Source organism: Artibeus jamaicensis, unplaced genomic scaffold, assembly GCF_021234435.1.
Source record: "Artibeus jamaicensis isolate MK-2021 breed Jamaican fruit bat unplaced genomic scaffold, CSHL_Jam_final scaffold_537, whole genome shotgun sequence".
Taxonomy (NCBI): domain Eukaryota; kingdom Metazoa; phylum Chordata; class Mammalia; order Chiroptera; family Phyllostomidae; genus Artibeus; species Artibeus jamaicensis.
In genome coordinates, this window is record NW_026522047.1 from 6,279,389 (window position 1) to 6,301,566 (window position 22,178).

General features: G+C 47.4%; 1 protein-coding gene across 3 annotated transcripts in view; it reads left to right on the forward strand.

Annotated features, from left to right (window-relative positions):
• The first annotated feature begins 14,511 nt into the window (after positions 1-14,511).
• The window catches only part of FAT4 (FAT atypical cadherin 4), a 153,734-nt gene continuing 146,067 nt past the window's right edge, over positions 14,512-22,178 (forward strand). For all 3 annotated transcript variants that reach the window (XM_053658327.1, XM_053658328.1, XM_037129859.2), the window contains exon 1: positions 14,512-20,416. In XM_053658327.1, the coding sequence (XP_053514302.1) occupies positions 15,242-20,416 (5,175 nt within the window). In that variant the 5' untranslated portion in view covers positions 14,512-15,241. The remainder of the gene's footprint in view (positions 20,417-22,178) is intronic.

The following is a 22,178-nucleotide window of genomic DNA, read 5'->3' on the forward strand; positions in this document are numbered from 1 at the left end:
CGCTGAGCTATCCCCCCAAATTCTGCAAATCAAATTTACTAGGCGATATTTTCCTAATGTTCAGTTCCGGGCGATAAGCACTGCAGCCTTTCCTCTGCTTCCTTTTGTTCGTGATGACAGATAGTCACAGTAACAGCAGCGAGCATGGTGTTCACTGTGTGCAAACTCTCTCCTGAGTGTTCCGAACGCACATTCCATCCTCACAAGGAAACTTGGAGGCAAATGGTTTTATTGTTCCCATTTTACAGTTAAAAAAACTGAGGCAAGGACCATTAAGAAACTTGTCCAAGGTCAGTCAAGAATGTAAGGAGGAAAGCCAGAATAAGGATCTACTAACATCTGTGATCTTGACCCCAAGATTCACGTTCTCGAACTCTCACAGCACAATAGGCTTTTCCTGTTAGAACCTGTCTCCACCTGGTCAGAATGAGCAGTCCCGAGGGGGAAGGTGTCCGGTGCCAGGGAAGGTGAGTCTCCTCCCTGCTGAGCACCTTTGCGCCACGAGAGAGAGGCCCCACAACCGATACCAAAAACAACTCCCTTTAATACAAGAAATCCTATTTCTAGGTTTCTAGACTGTAGAGATGAGGAAGTTATGGTGTCTGTCCTGGGTGTGATTTTGTACACTTTGGACTTTTACTAGCATCCAAAGAAAACTGAGAGGTTGCCCACAACCTTAGGAATATTGTCTCTTTCTTGTGAAAGTCTGCCACCATGTGGCTGCTTTGAAAAAGGACATTTTTAGAGGCGATCTTCAGCATTTAGATCTAGAAGGGAAAACAGCGGATGTGCACAGGAACCACGTGAGGTCCTGTCGTTGTGGACCCGGTCCAGCCTCACCGATGTGGAGAGCCGTCTGTGGTGGTCGTGTGATTATGCAGAGTGTTCCATGTGCATGATTTCTCCATCCCCCACTACCAGCCTTCAAGGTAGATGCGCACGGTGGGCATCTCCCTGGTCTGCAAGTGGTACTTCCTTCAGACTCCACGCTCCCTCCTCCCCACAGACACCCTGAGATTCTAGATTGGTCTCTAATGTCAGCGAGCTGTATATCTCAGCATCACAGGACGGCGCCCTGGTGGTTGGATTTAACCCACTTCCGTCTGAAACTAGATTCATCAGAGTCTAAACTTTCCCCTCAGGCCTTGAAGTCTGTAGCTACTGTTCAGTATATTAATTATCTTCGTCAAGTAACCAAAATATGTAAGCTTCATTTTGTGCAGGTTCGACCTAACATTAATGGTGTTAGTAGTACTAGTATAGTATAGAATTAACAGTGTAAGGATAACTATGGATTATTTTATTGGGAACTAGTACCTGAGGATTTCAAAGGTTTCTTTTTCCCCACATTATGCCAAACAAACCACACACAAAAAGAATAAATAACACCTACTACTTATTGGTGTGATATTCATTAGTACATATACTATGCTTGTTTCATGAACTTCCCACTGAAACAAGAAATTGTTATCACAGTGTGAAGAAGTATTACTAAATGTATGTAATAGCAATCTACAGCAATATAGTTGAATGAAGGATTATTATTAATTGTTAAAGCTTATGTTTTAGACCCCAAAACATACTTTATAAGGCGAGGGGGCCTATTTCTCATCCTCAGAATTATCCCCAGAATTACCCTGGGCCACAATGGTTCTGACCTTCACAGAATCCCCTGATGAAAAGAATCTGTTTCCGTAAGAGCTAGTCATATATGCTGTATTTTCATTGTAAAACTGTTTCAATTGTATGATTTATGTAAAGTATCATTCAAGGGAAAGATACCTTATTATTCCAAATGTTTTTTCTCTTTTTTCTCCCTTATAATGTTATGCCAGAAAGGAAAAGAACACGGCTGACCACCCTCTTTTAATCCCTTCTAAAAATTATGGGTAGAGGAAAGTCCAAAAGTTCTTAAATAAGAGTTGAGTCTTTTTGTTAACCCCCCAAAATTTTATTGGCAAGAACTGTGGACTAGATTTCCAGCCCACAAAAATCTGGGAAATTTGAATATATATTTTTTCATAAGTCACAACCCAATACCACCAATTTGAGACTTACTGTTCTCATCTGACCTTTCTGCAATCCTTTAAAGTCTGAAATATGCTCTCAAAAAGCCAAGATCCAATGATGTTAGTGTTTGCTATCCTCAGGATTTAAACTGATTTGGCACTAGGGGGTGATACATTACTCTCCCTTTTTATATTAAAAAAACTGATCATGACCAGACTCCCGGTCAAGGTGGGGTGTAGGCAGATATGGCTTCTTTGCACAACCACATCAAAATTACAGCAAAAATATAGGACAGCCAGCACTCGGGAGCATCAGAAATCCAGCTGAATGGAAGCCCGACAACTACGGAATTACAGAAACCACATGTGGTGCGAAGGGTGCAGGTGTGGAATGGACTGGTCCTACACGCACGTGGATAGACATTCAAGAGGCCTATCTCCACCGCAAGGAGTCCCAGACCCACGCCAGGTCCCCCAAGCCCAGGGTTCTAGTGCCAGGAAGATAAGTCCCCACAGCTTCTGGCTGCAAAAACCAGTGGTCATTGAGTCAGTGGAAGAAACTCCCGGAGCCCCTAGCAGTTCCTCTTAAAGAACCCACACACAGCCCCGGCTGGTGTTGCTGAGTAAACTGAGTGCTGGCCTGCAAGCCAGGGGGTCGCAGGTTTGATTCCCATCAGGGCACATGCCTAGATTGTGGGTCAGGTCCCCAGTGGGGTGCATGCTAGAGGTAACCACGCATTGATGTTTCTTTCCCTCTTTCTTTCTCCCATCTCTTGTAAAAATAAATAAATCTTAAAAAAAAAAATAGAACCCCCACACAGATTCATTTCTTCCGACTCACTCGCTCTGAGCTCCAGCACCAGGGTAGCAGCTCGAAAAGCACCTGGGGTGCACAGGGAGGGACCGAAGTGTCTGGGATGAAGGTGAGCACAGGCCATTGTCCCTTTGCTCAGCCTCCCCCAAGAGAGCCAGCCAGCTGGTGCCGTATCGAAGACTCCATCAACCTGACTAACAGTATGTGACCCACCTGAGAGATCCCCAGAGGCTCAACCCCACCCAAATTATGGGCCCACCCGAGCTGCTTTCTTGTGAAAATGGCTGGTCTTGGCTCTTAAATCCTGTCAAATAAGCAACAGCTGGCCTGGCTTCTGTGAGCCCTGGCAGCAGCCAGATTAGATTCATAGTTGGCTTCACCAGGGAATCTCCCAGCCCAGCACAAGCAGCAGCCATCTCAGATTGCTTTACAGCTCAGGGAGGGGGCCCCGGGAAAAACACAGGTTGGGTCTGACCTTGGCCTGCATCACCCTGGAAACTCCAGGACCAGTGCACCCAGTGGACAGCTACAGACCACCCCAGAGCACCACCACCCTGCCCCTGCACAGCTGACCCTCCACAGAGGGCGGAAGTGGGTGGTCAGTGATCACAGCCAGTCCTTGCAGCTGACTGGCCTGGGTAAATCCCTCCCATTGATCTGCCAAGAGCAACCAAGGCTCAACTACAAGAGGAGGGTGTACTCAGCCCACAGGAGAGGTGAACTTGAGTACCCAGCTTGGGTGATAGGGAAGGCCGTGTCACCGGACCCTACAGGACACCAGCTACATTAGGCCACAGGACCAAGACTCAGTCAAAGCAGCTCTGCCTAATACACAGAAACAAACACAGGGAGGCTGCCAAAATGAGGAGACAAAGAAACACGGCCCAAATGAAAGAACAGATCAAAACTTCAGACAAAGAGCTAAACAAAATGGAGATAAGCAAAAATAAATAGCCCTTAAGTGTTCAAGATGTGTGTTGAATTCTTAGGTATGAAATGACATGATATCTGGTATTTACTGTACCTAACAGAACTTAAGTGTTTTTTTAAAAGAAGTAGATGAACTAAGATAAGCAAAATACTGATTTTTCTGAAGATGAGTGATAGATACTATTATCTTTCACACGTTTCAAAATCTGCATTAAAATTAAGAAAAATACATTCTGCAAGTTGAAGCTGCCACAACAATTCTAGAACTCATTCACTTTAGTGAGGGCAAGAGAAGAAGAATTCTCCAAGATTTGAGTTAATGTTCACCATGAACTTGAATTTACTAAAAACTTTATTAAAAATGTGATGACATGTATATGGTTTACTATTTTTGCTAACACACTCTTTGTTTTTGACAAAAAAAATCATGACTTTATTTTTTAAAATACAGACCCTGAGTCTGTCCCCCTGAAAGAGCCACAAGACAGCGGTGCCTGGAGCAGTGGGCACATCGATGCACAGTCCTCGTATTCACACTCACGTTCACACTGAAGGGGATGGGGACCCATGAGCAGTGGCTGATGTGGGCTTTCGGTGAGGAAGGGGCTGGTGAGTCTTGATGCATTGATGTGCCAGAAACCAAGGAAGGACTAAGAGAGAATGTCTGAAGGGCAAAGGAGCCAGTGTGATGGGGCTTCTGCTGCTCAAATTTGGGACATTTTGAGCATGAAAAAATGATACTAAGTGTATGTGGTAAAATACACAAAACGCGCACATCCGTAATGATGGTAGCCCACACTCGGCCGCCAGCTCTTCATCAACGTTACCGTCTGTGTGTCCCTACCAGCTGGTCCAGGTAAGCAGATCTCAGCTCTACCTGAGCTGGCTCTGGATTTGCCTGTCTCTCCAGATTTGGGGGAACTTGTTTTCTTGTAACCTCACTTCTCCGAGGAGTTCACCAAAAGTTATTGCTTTCCAGTTCTTGTTTTCTCGTTGTGAGCCCAGGAATGATGGCTTTCGAGCTCTTTGCACATTGGCCTTTCAGCTGGAATTCTGTGACATCGACAGTTTTATTGTCACCTTCATCAGGTTTCCCTCCATGGGACAGCATCTTCTCCGTGAACTCACCAGGTGAGAAGGATCCCACGGAGAAGAGCTCAGCATGGTGCCTTCTAGTTCGGGTTCATCAAACAAACAAGCAGCAAGTACGGTGGTCCCGCCAGGCACCGCGCTTCAGAAAAGGTGGAGATCTTCTCCAGCCCCCACGTCTGGGAGATGCCGTTTCCACTCTCCGTGGCTCCAGAAAATACTTGATCGCCTGCATTTTGCAAATGCTCTCTTCCTATCTCGTTGACTTGACGGAAGATCAACCAGTGGGCGAAAGACAAATCCAATCCCATCCCCGAGTCACCGTCCGGGTAGTTACTACCAGTGATGTGCACGGCAAACACGCCTCCTGGTTAAGTCCGGCCGCGTGGACGTTACTCAGATATCAACACAGAGCTGCCAGTCGGCCCCCAGAGGCAGCGGGGCACTTCTGCCTCACCCAAGGCACGTGCTGCGAGAAGACGGTGTTCCGGAGAGAACAGACTGTCAAAAACACGCGCGCCCCTTGTGTGCTGCCGGGGCAGGACAGACAGACGGTGTTCGTTCTGAGCAAACCTGCAGTGAGTGGAAGGCAGCCGGGCCTGGAGTTCTGGTGCACCAGCCCCTCATTCCAAGTCTCTTGACCACCAGACTGTTTTCATACAGAGCTTCTAAAAATACTCCAGAAAGGGGTCTGTAACATGCAAATCAAACAAAGAAATGAAATGATGTGCACCACTGATTTCATTTGTCCTTGGCACGCGTCCTCTGGGTCAGCCTGGGGTACACCTCGTCACCATGCCTTCGTCAGGGCTCTGGGTCCTGGGCCGTCCTGGCTCAGCACACCTGGCCACAGGCAGCGGTACCTGCTCCTGCCTACGCCCTGCTCACCATTTAATCCGACATAAATTATTAATTAAAGAAGAAAAAATAACATCACAGACCCACTGGAGATCAGTAAGAGTTTGGACAACCCTCTAACACATATGATATAAACCTATCACTACCAATCTCCTGGCTTAAAAAGCAAGCCACTTTTATAAACCAGCACTGTAAACTTTGAAATTCTATGTATGTAACGATGCAGTGCTGTTTTTAAAGAAATTTGTTTCCCTTCCATAAAAATTAAAATTATATTCCCCAGTACTTCCCAATATAAGTACAATGTTCTGTATTGAATTTTATCTGAAACGTTTAATCTGAACTTTTTCAGATATAAACTGAAGTATGTTTCATATGCTGACAGTAACCAATTCACAGTTACCATGTGATCTGATTTCTCTCATTTTTACCTAAAAGAACTCAATCATGTGGAAATGACTTACACTTGACCCGACGGTGAATAGGATGCAGAGTTTAGATGGGATTCAATGATTGTCAGATTCTAAAGCTGATCTTCATGTAAGAAAAACAATGAGGAATCTTAACCACCATGATGTTCTCGACATGATGGACCACATTATTCCAGATTCACTTTGTTTTCAAATATTAAGATGTCGCTTTTTATTGGTGTGTGTCTCCAGAAACATCTCCTTGGGATAACCATATAAAGGAGGCATTTGAACTGAAAAGTCGTTTATTTTCCTGTGCTTTGTTTACTTATTTTGTGTTCCCTGTTTCCTTGTGTCTTGTGAGTTCCTGAGCAGGGTGGGGAGGGAGGGGTTAATGTAGTCCTCCCTCCAAAATGCTGCCCACAACCAAAATCATAGCTTAGTTTCTTCTCAAAACACATGTTTGCCATTTTTAATCACCGACTCAGTGATTAAGAATGGAATGAAAAAGAGACATGACTAAGGAGCAATTCAAATAAACAAAGAATTAAGATGTTGTGATATGTTTATAAAGACTAGAGACATCTGGAATATTCCAACTAAATAGTACCGGCAACGCACTCTTTCTTTTAATAAGGGCCTGGAGTACCATGAAATATCAAAACGCTCAAGTACTACGGAGGCCCTCTCTCTTTTGTCCTTGACTTCTAATACGTGCGAGTTCTGAGGTTTTTCTTTATTCCAAAGTATATCGTGTTCACTACTTCTCACTCGTATTAGACTTGAGTCTTCTTCACTAAAGAGAATCTATTTGTGCTCAAACACTATTCTATTAATCAAACCTTGACAAACCGTGCTGGCCACACATGACTACGTGTGAGTATTCACTGGAGGTTAATATTCTGATACCAACCGAGGAATTTCTCCCTTCTTGAAAGATGAAGGAAGTGGTGTGATATTTTATTGCATGTGAATGTACTGGCCAAGGTCCAGCTACAGGAACCATCAGGTAGTGTAGCTATTTCAAGAAAGACACTCAGTGCTTTCAGGATTATCAGGACAGTGATAGAAACAGGTGTTGTGACTTTTGTAACCACCCACAAGGTGGGGAAGGAAGAGGCCACCGTTGGAAGAAGTAACTTCACCGACACACCAAAGTGTCTGGGATCCAGGAGTTTGGAATTTGCTGCAGCCCCAGATGATACACCTGGTGCAGCTCCAGGTGATACACCTGGTGCTTCGCAACACATGCCACTGAGGGCAGGCATCCGGGATCCGGGGCGGTGCTGGCTGGCAGCGAAATGGAGAAAGCAAAACGAAGACAGCTTCTGCGTGTGTTTGCATAACAAATTCCATGTATGCACATTTAAATACAGGAGCAAGGGAGAGTCTGAGAAACAGCCTCTAGAAATATGCACACACTGGAGGAAGGCAGGGAGGTTTGGATGGGAGGTGAATGTCAAGATAACGGTACCCACCGTAGCATTTGTTTAATTATTCAAGTGTTTCCTTGTCTGCTGTTCGGTATTCTGAGCATCGCCCCCACCCAGAATCACGTGTGACTATGACCCGTGACCATGTTTTAAAATAATCACGTTTTTAGATTGTCATTCAAACCAATTGTTATTGCCTTTTTTAAAAAACATTTTAGGCATTGTATGTGGGATGAAATTGAGCAGACATTTGTTGAATACTCTGAATTCCAGGCATCAGGCTAGACCAGGAGAAGACCAGTCACTCACTTTCCAACTGGCACAACTCAAATCAAAATGAAGAAGTAGAGGGAAGAACAGAGTGAAGAAACTAGAGTTCGAGTTTTACGAATACATATTTAGTTGATGAATAAATGAAATAAATTATAAGTTTAAAAGAAAATTAGGTGTTTGTAGAGGAAAACAAATAGATTTTACAACAGCACTAGCAACACCAAAAAAATGGTCTGAGACCCGAACTGATTAAATTGGCAACAAACGTGAATTTTTTTAAAAAGCAAAACAAAGAGCTAAGGTATGAAAATATAGTAGAAATGCACGTTAAGAGAAGACACCCTTTTCATCTTCCTTAATGCATTGGAAAATATTTGTTTCTTTGATGCAGAGACTTTGGTTTTGATTATTAACTGGGATATCATTTCTGGGAAGCAACTTGGACATGAGAAATAAGGATCATTAAAAGTTAAAATTCCTTTTTAGAATTTCGGAAGCTGCATCTGTTTTATTTGCCACTGTGTCTGCCGTAGCTTTTCAATTAATTGACAACATAGTTACTTACCAATACACTTTATTGGATGAATGAATGAATGGTGATCAAAGAAGCATGAATTTTCACAGCACTATAACTGAGAAAAACACTGAATATCAACTTTAAAGGAACAATTAAAATTTTTGGCCAGTTCATATGATAAAATATTTGGCCAATAAAATATTGAGAATCCTCAATAAGCAATAACACAATATAAATTAGTCTTATAGTGGTATCTACTTCTTTATCTTAAATACATTTAAAATAGAAACCATGATAAAATAGTAGCTGTATGTTGAGGTTATTTGTGTTTTCAGAACCAACCCTCAGGTAGGATTCTCCTACTTCTCTACTGGATACAGAAGACAAAAACTGCAGTTCACATTGTTTTGCATTCCCACAATTTTCCATGTGTTAAATGGAGTGAGCCTGGACAGAACAGCATATCAGCCTACTTAATACTTCTCTGACCTGACATACATATAAATTAAAGGTGTCTACTTTCTTTATCCTCCTTATATTCCATCATGAAATTCAATGCCAGTTTCATTTTTTAACGTTAATGCAGTCTTTGAGTATTATCCATATCAATATATTTTAGTTTGAGATAAATTGGATTTTATTTATATCTAATTTGGGTTGCATTTATACCTAATAAAGATTAAAATGTGAGCCACTATTCACATATTATATATTTCAACAAAAGGGTAGATTGTCAGAAACAGTTGTTGGACTGAGTAGTTTCTCCAAATTATGGTAGGTAATTACTAGTTTGTGGCAAATGCCACAATACCCAGAAACCTGGTCTCACATTTAGCATAAGCAATTTCCATCCCAGTGGGTTTGCTCACAGACTCACATGCACTGCATTATGAAGGATTGTAACCCTAACCCTTTATTTGGCTTCTCCCATAAGTGTGATGTTAAAAAATATGATTTTAGTTTCTATCTTATACTTTCAGATTTATTTGCATGTACTGGTGTTTCCATAAAACCTTTGGGAATTGAACACTGGCCAGAAAAAAAAATATATATATGTATCTCAAGGAGATATGGATACGAAAGGAGCAAGCTTAGTACCAAATAATAAAGGTCAGAAAGTTTTGATGAAAGACTACAAAGATGACTGGAAGGAAAAAAAAACCAGCTTTTGCCTCTACCCTGTGTCACCTTGAGGCGATTATTGTGCGATTTTCTGCAGAAATTCGCAGCAACAGCCAAGACGTCAGTGTCTTCAGGAGACACACGCATACACACCTGTCGCCCTTAGGCACTGAACGTCCCACCCTGCTCTGAAAACCGCAGCCTGGGATTACAATTCAGGGCCATGGGCACTTCCCAATCACACTGTACTGCAGAGTTTAACATCCAAGATTACAGAATGTCAAAGGAGAAAGGTAAAAAGGCAACTCATGTAAAACATAGAAATGTTGAATCTTATTCAAAATATTGACTTTATTGACTATGCATCTATGTAGGTACATAGATGTAAAAAAAGATCACAAATGGAAATGATGGACAGTGGTGGTTCTAGTCGAGACTCCTGTACAAGGCGCATCTCCTACGCTCTAAAACAGCGGCCATCCTGAGGGCCAAATTGGACCTGCTTTCTGTTTTGATGAATAAAGTTTTATTGGAACACAGCCATACATTCCCAGTGATTTCCACATTCTCCACAGCTGCTGCCTCATTACAAGGGCAAGTTTAGGTAGTAGCGTGACAGAGACTGTCGGGCTCTCCAAACCTAAAATATTTACTATCTTGTTTTTTTAGCTAAAAATGTTGCCAAGCCCTGCTCTCAACTCACAGACAGGCCGGGCCTTCAGAAATCCCTCCTCAGCACATGTTACCAGCTCAGCTGACTCTGAGCACAACAAGAGCTCACTAGCCCAACAGCTAACACGTAAGGAAAGCAATGCCTCCCAGTAAGGCAAGCTGGACACACAGGAGAGAGACCTTTTAACAGGTGGAAGGAGAATCTAAAAGGCATTTTAAACATCGAGAGATGACTGACGAATACTGTCAATAGAAAATGGGTTAAAACGCATTTAAAAACAAGATAGAAATATTAAGTATGAAAAAATGAGTTGGTATAAAGAGAATAAAAAATTAGTCAGTGGTAGAGTGGATATACCTGAAAAATAAATGAGTGAATTGGAATATCAGATTGTGGAAGTTTCCAGAAGACAGTGAGACAAACTATCAACCCAGTTTATGGGTAAGTAAGTACCAAATAAGATTTCCCAAAGGAGAAAGAAAAATTGGAAAGAGGAAAATAATTAAAGAAATAATGGAGATTAGGTTTCCTATTTTGGCAACATGTCAGGCTATTATTACTACTAAAATTACTTCATTTTAAAATATTTTCTTAGAAGATCAAAGAGCTGACACAATATGATAGGAATTGCCACATAAATTCTGGAAGATGAGAGTCCCCTTTTGTAACCTTTGCCGCTGGGGTCCCGTGATGGGGAGTGAAGAGGGGTAAAGACAGGGGAGGAGGGTGGGGTTGAATGAGGTCAGTATGATTAGCCTAAACTTCTTCACCTGGGGTCTGAAACATGCACAAATAGTAGTAATTTCAGACTTTGAATGAAGTAATGATGGCTGGTGCGTACAGATCAAGATAACAAATTGTTTTAAAGCTGTTTGTTTTTAAGTATTCCCTACAGTTCAAAGGAGCTAGAATCTCTAGTTTCTTTCATGCCTGCACATCAAAATGTAATTTTCCCTACAGCGTATTAAAGTTGCTGAACATCGTCTTTCTCATCTCATTTCCTGTTTAGTGAAAGCTTTCACTAAGTCATCCTTTTCTTAAAATAATTAAGCTTTTGGTGGAAGAGCAAAAATAAGCTATGTCTTTATTTTCTTTCATTTTACCTTTTGGGCTGCATATTTACTTAATTTTTTAAAATTAAAAAAAAAATTAACAGCAGCATCCTTACTTTTTAATCATGCATCATATCGACACAAGTTTTGAAACCCAATGGAGAAAAATAAAATAAAATAAAGTCTTTGTTCCTTATCTTTTGTTAAAACCATTCTCTATACTGTCCTTTAAATTATGTGCCTAGTATACATAAATTTTAACTTTAAGTGTAGGTTTTACCTATAAATGAATGTGTTACTTTAAAGTAGTTATCATGGGAAGCTTCCATTATTCAAATAACCGTACCATTATCTAAATCATTTTTGCTACTCCTTATTCAGAATTGTTCACAAGTTATTTCATGTACTGAATATATACATATGTTCTGTTTTACTTAATTCTGCCATCTTATTTTAAAAATAAATTTATATAATATAAAATATAGATTACACAGAATGGACACTCCCATTCTGCAGAATGAATGATTTTCGCCTGTTGCCCCAGATTAAATCCGCCCATAAATGATACTAATGTAACGCGCTGATACTAAATAGGAGATGTCCCACAGGCTCTCTCCGCGGTACTTGCTCTGCTACAACAAGTACCTGGTGTTGCCTTTCTACCTCTTGCAACTCGAATGACCAAAGTATGTTAGCAAAGAACAACACACAACAGAAAAACCCCTACTATTCTTTCAAAATCACACATCATAGCCATGGTTTGTACAAAATTTCGGTTCTACTTTAATGTACAACTCTTTGTTCGCTCAGTTACTCTGAAATAATGGTATTGAGATTGTAACTTTTTGGCAGGGGAAGGTTTGAGAAAAGACTTAAAAGGGGTCTCCCATAAAAAAAAAAAACAGCTTCCAAAGCTTTAAAAACTTTTTCGTTTCTGAAAGTACAGGAATGGTGAAATTTAACTTTCTTGTCTGTTTCCAATTCACTGATTACATATACTGTATGTGCCATTACGTATATCCACGCAGTGGAGGGGCGTGCAGAAGCGAACCTTCTAACCTAAACAAAGGAACTGGCGATCGCGTTTTTTAGTATTCAGGTTTCCATGGATGCTTCCGTTACAGGCTGTCCGCATCAGAGGACTTGCATTTGCTGTTTGCTCGACTGCTTTCTTTTCTTTTTTTACCTTAAATAAAGAAAGGGACTAGGAGATCCCTAAAGATCTTTTTTCTTTGCCACTATCCCTAGGCAAGAAGGAGGAATGAGCCGTGTAATCTGATCTTTCTGGTCTCTGCGTTTAATTTTGAGCAAGAAACCGGGCAACCAAAGACATAAGAGCGACCGAACAGCAGAGGGCAGCATTGACGCATGGCTGCGTCTTCCTCGGGCTCAGAAAGTTTTAAATTGGAGGGGATCAGGGTGGCAGAAGTGTATGAGATACGCCCTATACTGTATTTGCATTGCTCGTTTAAATTCTTATTTTCGAACTGGTTTCTCTTAAAGGGAAAGGAATACTGACCTGATTTCTAGTCTTTTTTTTTTTTTTCTAGACGCGATGCATGACACCACCAAAATTAGCCACAGTAAATAGCAGGGGAGTTAATCTGAGTGTAGTACAAGACACATGAGCAATTTTCAAGTTTACAATTCATTGTATTTACTTATATATTTTCCTCATATTTATCCTTTCCCCAGACTCCCCCCTCCTTCTCATCCACCCCCCACCCACTCGCCCCGCAGCAGCGCGCGCGCGCGCACACACACACACACACACACACACACACACACACACACACAAAGGTCGGTATTCCTTTGGCTACAAAATGTCAAGGGGAAACACTCCAACAGAGATCAAAATCCCAAACTCTGCAACCGGAAAAGAGCGCCTTCTTTCCCAAGGGCTACCATTGTTATCGTTGAAACCGTAAGGTTTGGCTACTGGCACCTGGGATCCATTTGGGGAGGGAAGCAAAACAAACACCAAGTTCCCCCGGCTTTTCCTCTAGGAAGTCCAAAGTGCAGTGGGTACCGAGGCCTCGGTGCCCCCCCGTCACCTAGGGGTTGGGGAGGCGAGATGGGTGCAGGTTTAGGGTTGAGCCAGCCCTGGAGGGCAGGGAGCACGCGCTGCAGACCCAGCAGGAATGGGGGAGGGGGAGTTGGTTTAGATTCTGTCCGATCCATCGAAGGGAAGGGGCAGGAAACGGTTAAAGCCAATCTGCTCGGTGCATTCCCAGACAGGCTTTGCTTAATCCTTCCTCCCCGCGCTAACAGACCCTCGCCCCCCGCCTTTCTTTTCTTTCTCTCGACCCCCTCACCCCTGAGTTATTACTAGCATAACAACCGAACGGTCTTCCCCCAGACCCCGCACGAAAGTTATTTATCTGCAAACCTGACCTAACCCCCATCTATTCTGCAGCAGCTTTTTGCTGTTATTGCTCTGACGCCGGCCAAGATTTGACCAAAAAGGAAAAAAAAAAATCGCCCCCTTTTCAGCGCCTCCGACTCGCGGGGCTCCCGCCCCCCCACGACCGCCCGCAGTCCCCCGGAGGCCGCCGGAGTGATTAGCGTCGCGAGCAGCCAGTCGGCGGTCGAGGCGGCCGGGCGCGCGGGCGGGGGCGGCGCGGGGCCCAATGGGCTGGGCGGGGGCGGGCCGTGGGTGACAGGCCGCGAGCGAGGGGGCCCCCGCGCGGGCGCAGCGCGGATCAATGAGTGGCGAGCAAAGTTTCGGAGCCGGGCGCGCCCCGCGGTCGGCCCGCCCCCCGGGTGTGCGTTTCGGCGGCGCGCGGAGCGTGTGCGCGCGCGCGCGCGGGCGGCGGGCAGGGGGCGGGGACAGCGAGGACCCGCGGGGGCCGAGAGGGGTTCCCGAGCCCCGGCGTCTCCGCCGCACAACCTCCAGCCCCGCGGGCGAGCAGCAGATCGCTGACAGGCGCCGCCACGGCCCCGCGCCCGCGTCCCCGCCTGCCCCGCCGACGGCGCAGCGGGAAGGGAGCCGACCGCCCCCAAACCTAGCGCCTTGCGGATTACAAAGTGAAACTGACCCGGGACCTCAAACGCAAAGGTCCCCGGGGCGGGGGCGAGGCGCACTAGAGTGGGCTCGGACGGGGCCGCCCGAGGACCGTGGCCCCGGCATGCCGAGGGGAGGGGACGCGGGGACCTCGCGCCGCTGCTGTCCGACCCCCGCGAGGCCGAGAAGAACGGGGGGCCTGCGCTCGCAGTGGATGTACAAATAACGGGCTGCCGGGCGCCCCGGCTGAAGTAGAATAGAAACATGCCGAGGAGCGCTGGACGTTGCCTGTGCCCGCAGCTGGGGCGGCGGCGGCGGCTGCCGGAGGAGGAGGAGGACGCGGCGGACTGCGCGCGGGCTCCGGAGCCCTAGCGCCCGCGCCGGGAGCGCAGTTCGCGCAGGCGGCCGCCGCCTGGGCCGCGCAGCCCCTCGTGCAGCCCCCCCGTGGAAGGGTGTCGCTGTTCCTGACGGGGAGGGGGGGGACTCGAGGAGCCCCCTGGTCTCCAGCCTTTAGGGAAGGAATTCGCCCACCTCCTGGCTCCCCACCGCTCCTCCCCGTGCGCCGCCGTCCTCTTCCCGCAGCGCCACCCGCGTCTGTCCTGCCCTCCTGTTTCTTGGCCACAGGCGAGCTCCAAAGTTTCTGGAGAGTGTTTGCAACGATTGCTCCTACACCTTAAACACAGACCACCTTTCCCTCCTCTCGGCGACCGGGGCGAAAACGCTCACACTCTCCGGATTCAAAACCAACGCGCTCACGGGGAAATACTGGAGGTTTGAGAAACTTTTGTGGAACTCATCAGCTCCCAGGAGCGCCCCGCGGAATGCCCGGCCGCCTCTTGTCCCCGCTTCCCTCCGGCACGACCTGTCTACATGGCCACCTGGTTGGAGTCCTTCCTTGAGCTGACTTGCTTCTTCTGCCGGGCTGGAGGCTCTTTAGAGTAGCAGAGTTCTCAGGGCTATCGGCTGTTTTTGCTGGGGCTGCTGAATTCCGCTCATTGCATTCCTTTTGCCTCACTTCTTCCTTCTGTTGGCCGCCCCGTTCCAAGGAGCCGGGACCATGGACTTGGATGCGGGCCGGGCTCCTGGCCCCGCGCGGCTCCCGCTGCCCAGCCCCTCGGCGCTCCAGCTCCTGCGCGTCTTTGGGCTGCTCTTCCTGCTCCCGGGGCCAGCCCGCGTCGGCGGGGCCGAACAGCGCCAGGTGTTCCAAGTACTGGAGGAGCAGCCCCCTGGCACGCTGGTGGGCACCATCCAGACGCGCCCCGGCTTCACCTACAGGCTCAGCGAAAGCCACGCCCTGTTTGCCATCAACAGCAGCACCGGGACCCTGTACACCACGGCCACCATCGACCGCGAGAGCCTGCCCAGCGACGTGATCAATCTGGTGGTCCTGTCCAGCTCGCCCACCTACCCCACCGAGGTGCGAGTGCTAGTGTGGGACCTGAATGACAACGCCCCCGTCTTCCCGGACCCCTCCATCGTGGTCACTTTCAAGGAAGACAGCAGCAGCGGGCGCCAAGTCATCTTGGACACAGCCACCGACGCGGACATCGGCTCCAATGGCGTGGACCACCGCTCCTACCGCATCATCCAGGGCAACGAGGAGGGTCGCTTCAGCCTGGACATCACCGTGAACCCGAGCGGGGAGGGCGCCTTCCTGCATCTGGTGTCCAAGGGCGGGCTGGACAGAGAGGTCACGCCGCACTACCAGCTGCTGGTGGAAGTGGAGGACAAGGGCGAGCCCAAGCGGCGGGGCTACCTTCAGGTAAACGTGACTGTGCAGGACATTAATGACAACCCCCCGGTGTTTGGCAGTTCTCACTACCAGGCGGGGGTGCCTGAGGACGCGGCCGTGGGCTCCAGCGTCCTCCAGGTGGCGGCGGCGGACGCGGACGAGGGCACCAACGCGGACATCCGCTATCGGCTGCAGGACGAGGGGACCCCCTTCCAGATGGACCCCGAAACGGGGCTTATCACCGTACGGGAGCCCCTGGATTTTGAGGCCCGGCGCCAGTACTCGCTGACGGTGCAGGCTCTGGACCGCGGCGTGCCTTCCCTCACCGGGCGCGCGGAGGCGCTGATTCAGCTGCTGGACGTCAACGACAACGACCCGGTGGTGAAGTTCCGCTACTTCCCCGCCACCTCGCGCTACGCCTCGGTGGATGAGAACGCTCAGGTGGGCACGGTGGTGGCTCTGCTCACCGTGACGGACGCGGACTCCCCCGCGGCCAACGGGAACATCTCCGTGCAGATTCTCGCGGGCAACGAGCAGCGCCACTTTGAGGTGCAGAGCAGCAAAGTGCCGAACCTGAGCCTCATCAAAGTGGCCAGCGCCCTGGACCGGGAGCGCATCCCTTCTTACAACCTGACCGTGTCCGTCTCAGATAACTATGGGGCGCCCCCTGCCGCCGGGAGCCAGGCGCGCTCCTCGGTGGCCAGCCTGGTGATATTTGTCAATGACATCAATGACCACCCTCCCGTCTTTGCCCAGCAAGTGTACAGAGTGAACCTGAGCGAGGAGGCGCCCCCGGGAAGCTACGTGAGTGGAGTGTCTGCCACAGATGGCGACTCTGGGCTCAATGCTAATCTGCGTTACAGCATCGTTTCTGGCAATGGACTAGGTTGGTTCCGTATCAGTGAACATAGTGGCTTGGTGACCACTGGGGCTGCTGGGGGCTTGGACCGTGAACTTGCTTCCCAAGTTGTACTGAATATCAGTGCTAGGGACCAGGGTGTTCACCCCAAGGTCTCCTACGCCCAGCTTGTAGTAACTCTGCTGGATGTGAATGATGAGAAGCCAGTGTTTAGCCAGCCAGGAGGGTACGATGTATCTGTGGTTGAGAACACCCCAATAGGGACAGAACTGCTAGTGCTTGGGGCAACCGATGGGGACCTGGGTGACAATGGGACGGTGCGCTTCTCCCTACAAGAGGCCGAGACTGACCAGAGGTCCTTCCGCCTGGACCCGGTGTCCGGGAGGTTGAGTACGGTCTCCTCCTTGGACAGAGAGGAGCAAGCGTTCTACTCCCTGTTGGTCCTGGCCACAGATCTGGGCTCCCCGCCCCAGTCCTCGTTGGCTCGCATAAATGTCAGTCTCCTGGATGTGAATGACAACAGTCCTGTGTTCTACCCAATCCAGTACTTTGCTCATATTCAGGAGAATGAGCCTGGCGGTAGCTACATCACTACTGTGTCTGCCACGGACCCCGACTTGGGTCTCAATGGAACTGTCAGATACAGCATATCAGCTGGGGACAGGTCTCGGTTTCAGGTCAATGCTCAGAGCGGGGAGATTTCTACCAGAATGGCCCTAGACAGAGAAGAAAAAACAGCTTACCAGTTGCAAATAGTGGCTACTGATGGTGGCAATTTGCAGTCTCCCAACCAGGCAATAGTGACCATCACTGTACTGGACACTCAAGACAACCCACCCGTGTTCAGCCAGGCTGCCTACAGCTTCGTGGTCTTTGAGAATGTGGCTCTGGGATATCACGTGGGTAGTGTGTCTGCGTCCAGCATGGATCTCAATGCCAACATCAGTTATCTCATTACCACTGGGGATCAGAAAGGTATGTTTGCAATTAACCAGGTCACTGGGCAGCTTACAACAGCCAGTGTGATTGACAGAGAAGAGCAATCCTTTTATCAGCTGAAAGTGGTGGCCAGTGGGGGCGCTGTGACCGGAGACACTGTGGTTAACATAACAGTTAAGGATTTGAATGACAACTCTCCCCATTTTCTTCAGGCAGTGGAGAGTGTGAATGTGGTGGAGAACTGGCAGGCAGGTCACAGCATTTTCCAAGCCAAGGCTGTGGACCCTGATGAAGGTGTCAATGGCATGGTGCTCTATACCCTGAAGCAGAACCCCAGGAACCTGTTCGCCATCAGCGAGAAGAGTGGGCACGTTAGTCTGCTGAGGCCCCTGGATGCCCACGCTGGTTCCTACCAGATAGAGATCCTGGCATCTGACATGGGTGTGCCCCAGCTCTCCTCGAGCGTCATCTTAACCGTTTATGTCCATGACGTCAATGACAATCCACCGGTATTTGACCAGCTCTCTTATGAGGTCACGCTTTCTGAGTCAGAACCTGTGAATTCTCGGTTCTTTCAAGTGCAAGCTTCTGATAAGGATTCGGGAGCAAATGGCGAAATTGCATACAGCATCGCTGAAGGAAATACCGGGGATGCTTTTGGCATATTCCCAGATGGTCAGCTGTATATAAAGAGTGAACTGGACCGTGAACTTCAGGACAGATACGTTTTACTGGTTGTAGCTTCCGACAGAGCAGTGGAACCCCTGAGTGCGACTGTGAATGTTACTGTAATTTTAGAAGATGTCAATGATAACAGACCTCTTTTCAACAGTACCAATTACTCATTTTATTTCGAAGAGGAGCAGAAAGCTGGGGCGTTCGTGGGCAAAGTGAGTGCTGTAGATAAAGACTTCGGGCCAAATGGAGAAGTCAGGTATTCTTTTGAAACGGTGCAGCCGCACTTTGAGCTGCACGCTCTTAGTGGGGACATCACAAGCACCCACCAGTTCGACAGGGAGTCTCTTATGAGGCGCAGGGGGGCTGCGGTGTTCACCTTCACAGTCATTGCCACAGACCAGGGGCTCCCGCACCCTCTCAAGGATCAGGCGACTGTGCATGTTTACTTGAAGGATGTAAATGACAACGCCCCCAAGTTTGTGAAAGACTTCTACCAAGCCACCGTATCCGAGTCGGCAGCCAACCTGACGCAGGTTTTAAGAGTGTCGGCCTCAGATGTTGATGAAGGTAGTAATGGACTTATTCATTATTCTGTAATAAAGGGAAACGAAGAGAGACAGTTTGCTATAGATGGCACCTCTGGTCAGGTGACGCTCATTGGCCAATTAGACTACGAAGCCACAGCTGCCTATTCCCTTGTAATTCAGGCGGTGGATTCCGGGGCTGTGTCCCTCAATTCAACCTGTACCTTAACTATTGATGTTTTAGATGAGAATGACAACACCCCTTCCTTCCCTAAGTCGACACTCTTTGTGGATGTTTTGGAAAACATGAGAATTGGTGAGCTGGTGTCCTCTGTCACTGCCACTGACTCAGATTCCGGTGACAATGCTGATTTACAATACAGCATCACTGGGACTAACAACCACGGAACTTTCAGCATTAGCCCAAACACTGGGAGTATTTTTCTTGCCAAGAAATTGGACTTTGAAACACAGTCTTTGTACAAATTAAATATAACGGCAAAAGACAAAGGAAGGCCTCCTCGTTCATCCACAATGTCAGTGGTGATACAGGTGAGAGACTTCAACGACAACCCTCCTAGCTTTCCCCCCGGGGATATTTTCAAGTCCATTGTTGAGAACATTCCCATTGGGACATCTGTCATTTCAGTGACTGCCCACGACCCCGATGCAGACATTAATGGGCAACTAGCTTATGCGATCGTCCAGCAGATGCCCAGGGGCAACCACTTTGGCATAGATGAAGTCCAAGGCACCATATATACAAACGCTGAAATAGATCGGGAATTCGCTAATCTCTTTGAGTTAACGGTGAAAGCCAACGACCAAGCCGTGCCTGTGGAGACTAGACGGTGTGCTTTGAAAAACGTGACCATCTTGGTTACAGACCTCAATGACAACGTCCCAGTGTTCATATCACAAAACGCCCTGGCAGCCGACCCTTCGGCCGTGATCGGCACCGTCCTGACCACAGTCATGGCGGCCGACCCAGACGAAGGTGCCAACGGAGAAGTGGAGTACGAGATCATCAACGGGGACACAGACACCTTCGTCGTGGACCGTTTCAGCGGGGACTTGAGAGTAGCCTCCGCGCTGGTGCCCTCCCAGCTGATCTACAACCTCATCGTCTCGGCCACGGACCTTGGCCCCGAAAGGAGGAAATCCACCACTGAACTGACCGTCATTCTTCAGGGCCTTGACGGACCTGTTTTTACGCAACCCAAGTATATAACTATTTTGAAGGAAGGGGAACCCATTGGGACTAACGTGATATCAATAGAAGCGGCTAGCCCCAGAGGGTCGGAAGCCCCAGTGGAGTATTACATCGTCTCCGTTCGCTGTGAAGAAAAGACCGTGGGCCGCCTCTTTACCATCGGGCGGCTGACCGGCATGATGCAGACGGCGGCCGTCCTGGACCGGGAGCAAGGAGCTTGCCTGTACCTGGTGGAGGTGTACGCCATAGAGAAGTCCACTGCTTTCCCCAGAACACAGAGAGCGGAGGTAACGGTCTCGCTGTCCTTTATGACTTCTTTGTTGCCATGCTGTTTTGAAACACCATTCTCTTTATATTACTTTCTATGATTATTTACCTTGATTGTTGATGGTTGATTTTACTGATGGGAGTATAGGAAAATACTCTGGCACAGAGACTTACAAGAATGACATAAAATTCAGCTTGATCCCAGTCAGATCTAAACAATGTATGGTTTTTAGGTTCTGTTTCCCCTCATAGAAGTCATATGTATAAGGCCAGGGAGAAATCTTTAGCCATTTCAGAAGTGTTCTTCCTCCCCTTCCCTCCACCAAAAAACACAGACCCACACCCAATTACCTAAGCTGAATCCCATCGCTAAACTAAACAGCTCTCAGTAAGGAAGTCTACTAGAGAATGGCAGTTCTCAGACTAAGACATTTCTGTTCCAAAATGAAGAACTGGGGTAGAAGTTGCCAATAACAGCCTCCCTGTCTAGGGGGGGCGTGGCCATGAGGACAGACTGACAGCTTAGATCCCGACCCCGTTCACTTTCCCATTCTCAGCAGCCTTGGCGGTTTCTGTAGAGGGAGGGACTGATTTCAATGTGCGGAGCCAAGTTTGGGGAGATTCCTGATTTCATCTTGCCTTCACATTTTAGACAATGTCTTCTGACTTAGGCCACTCCTTGCTCTTCCCTTCTGACCTAAAACATGTAATAGGCTGTGAATGGTCAGCCAGGAGAGGCTGTTTCCAGAGACAGGACTGCATTGCTCAGGCCATGGCCCGGGCGCTCTGTCTGCTGACCTGTGAGAAGTCCGGGTTTCGCGGCATAGGCCGGGAGAGCTGCAAGCTTGGCTGCCCATGCTCCCTCCCTACATCACTGGTCTGCTTTTTAATTGAAACACTTCCCGTGTTGTCTTGAGATCCATCAGAAATGACACAGCTACACTCTGGAAAGCTCATGTTTGCCATTTTCCAAGTTCTCTCTGTCCCTCCCTTCCCCCGTCAAAGACATTCTGGTGTCATTCAGCCAAAAGCAGAAAACATCAAATGTGGTTTGTGATACTTGGCAGTGACCCAGACATAACATGCTTGGGAGACGGTGGAGGCTCATGAATTTGTTTTCTTGCTTTTCTGTTTGGGGGAGGTGAGGCGTTTTCTTTATTTAAAATGCTCATTTATTATTATTATCTTTTTGAATCCCCTGTGATTTTTTCCATAATAGCTAGCTGTGTCTGTTCAATGGATGGAGCAACATATCCATGGCCTAGAGGATATTACAGATATACTTCTTAATAGAGATATAATTCTTAGAAATACAACCCAAAGTAGAATTCAGTTTTATCTTTTATACATAGCCCTGAAGGGACTTCTAACCCAAATGTCCTCTTTGACCGAATTAGTTTTTTGAAGATTGTAACATAGGTCTTATACGTTAAGCTGTTTGGTTTTACTCAGGCCTCGATTTACAAAATTTTATTTTGAGTTGGTATATTCCTCCCCTGAACCCATTCCCTGTCTCTGCCTGCCTTCTTTGGAATCACTTCTTGGATGAAGAGGTTCCACTGGTTTGAAGGCTGAAATATTCATTAAAGACAGGCAATTAAGTCCTTCCAGGTTTTAGATGCATTTGCTAAACTGTAAGACAAGTGATGTTGTTGTTGCTGGTTGGTTCCATGTATTCCATTTATTACAGAATATGGAACATGAGAGCGAGTGTCCCCTCTTATCATTAGACAAGAGTCTTGTTATTTACTCATTAGATATGCAAAGTTTGGCTTATATTAA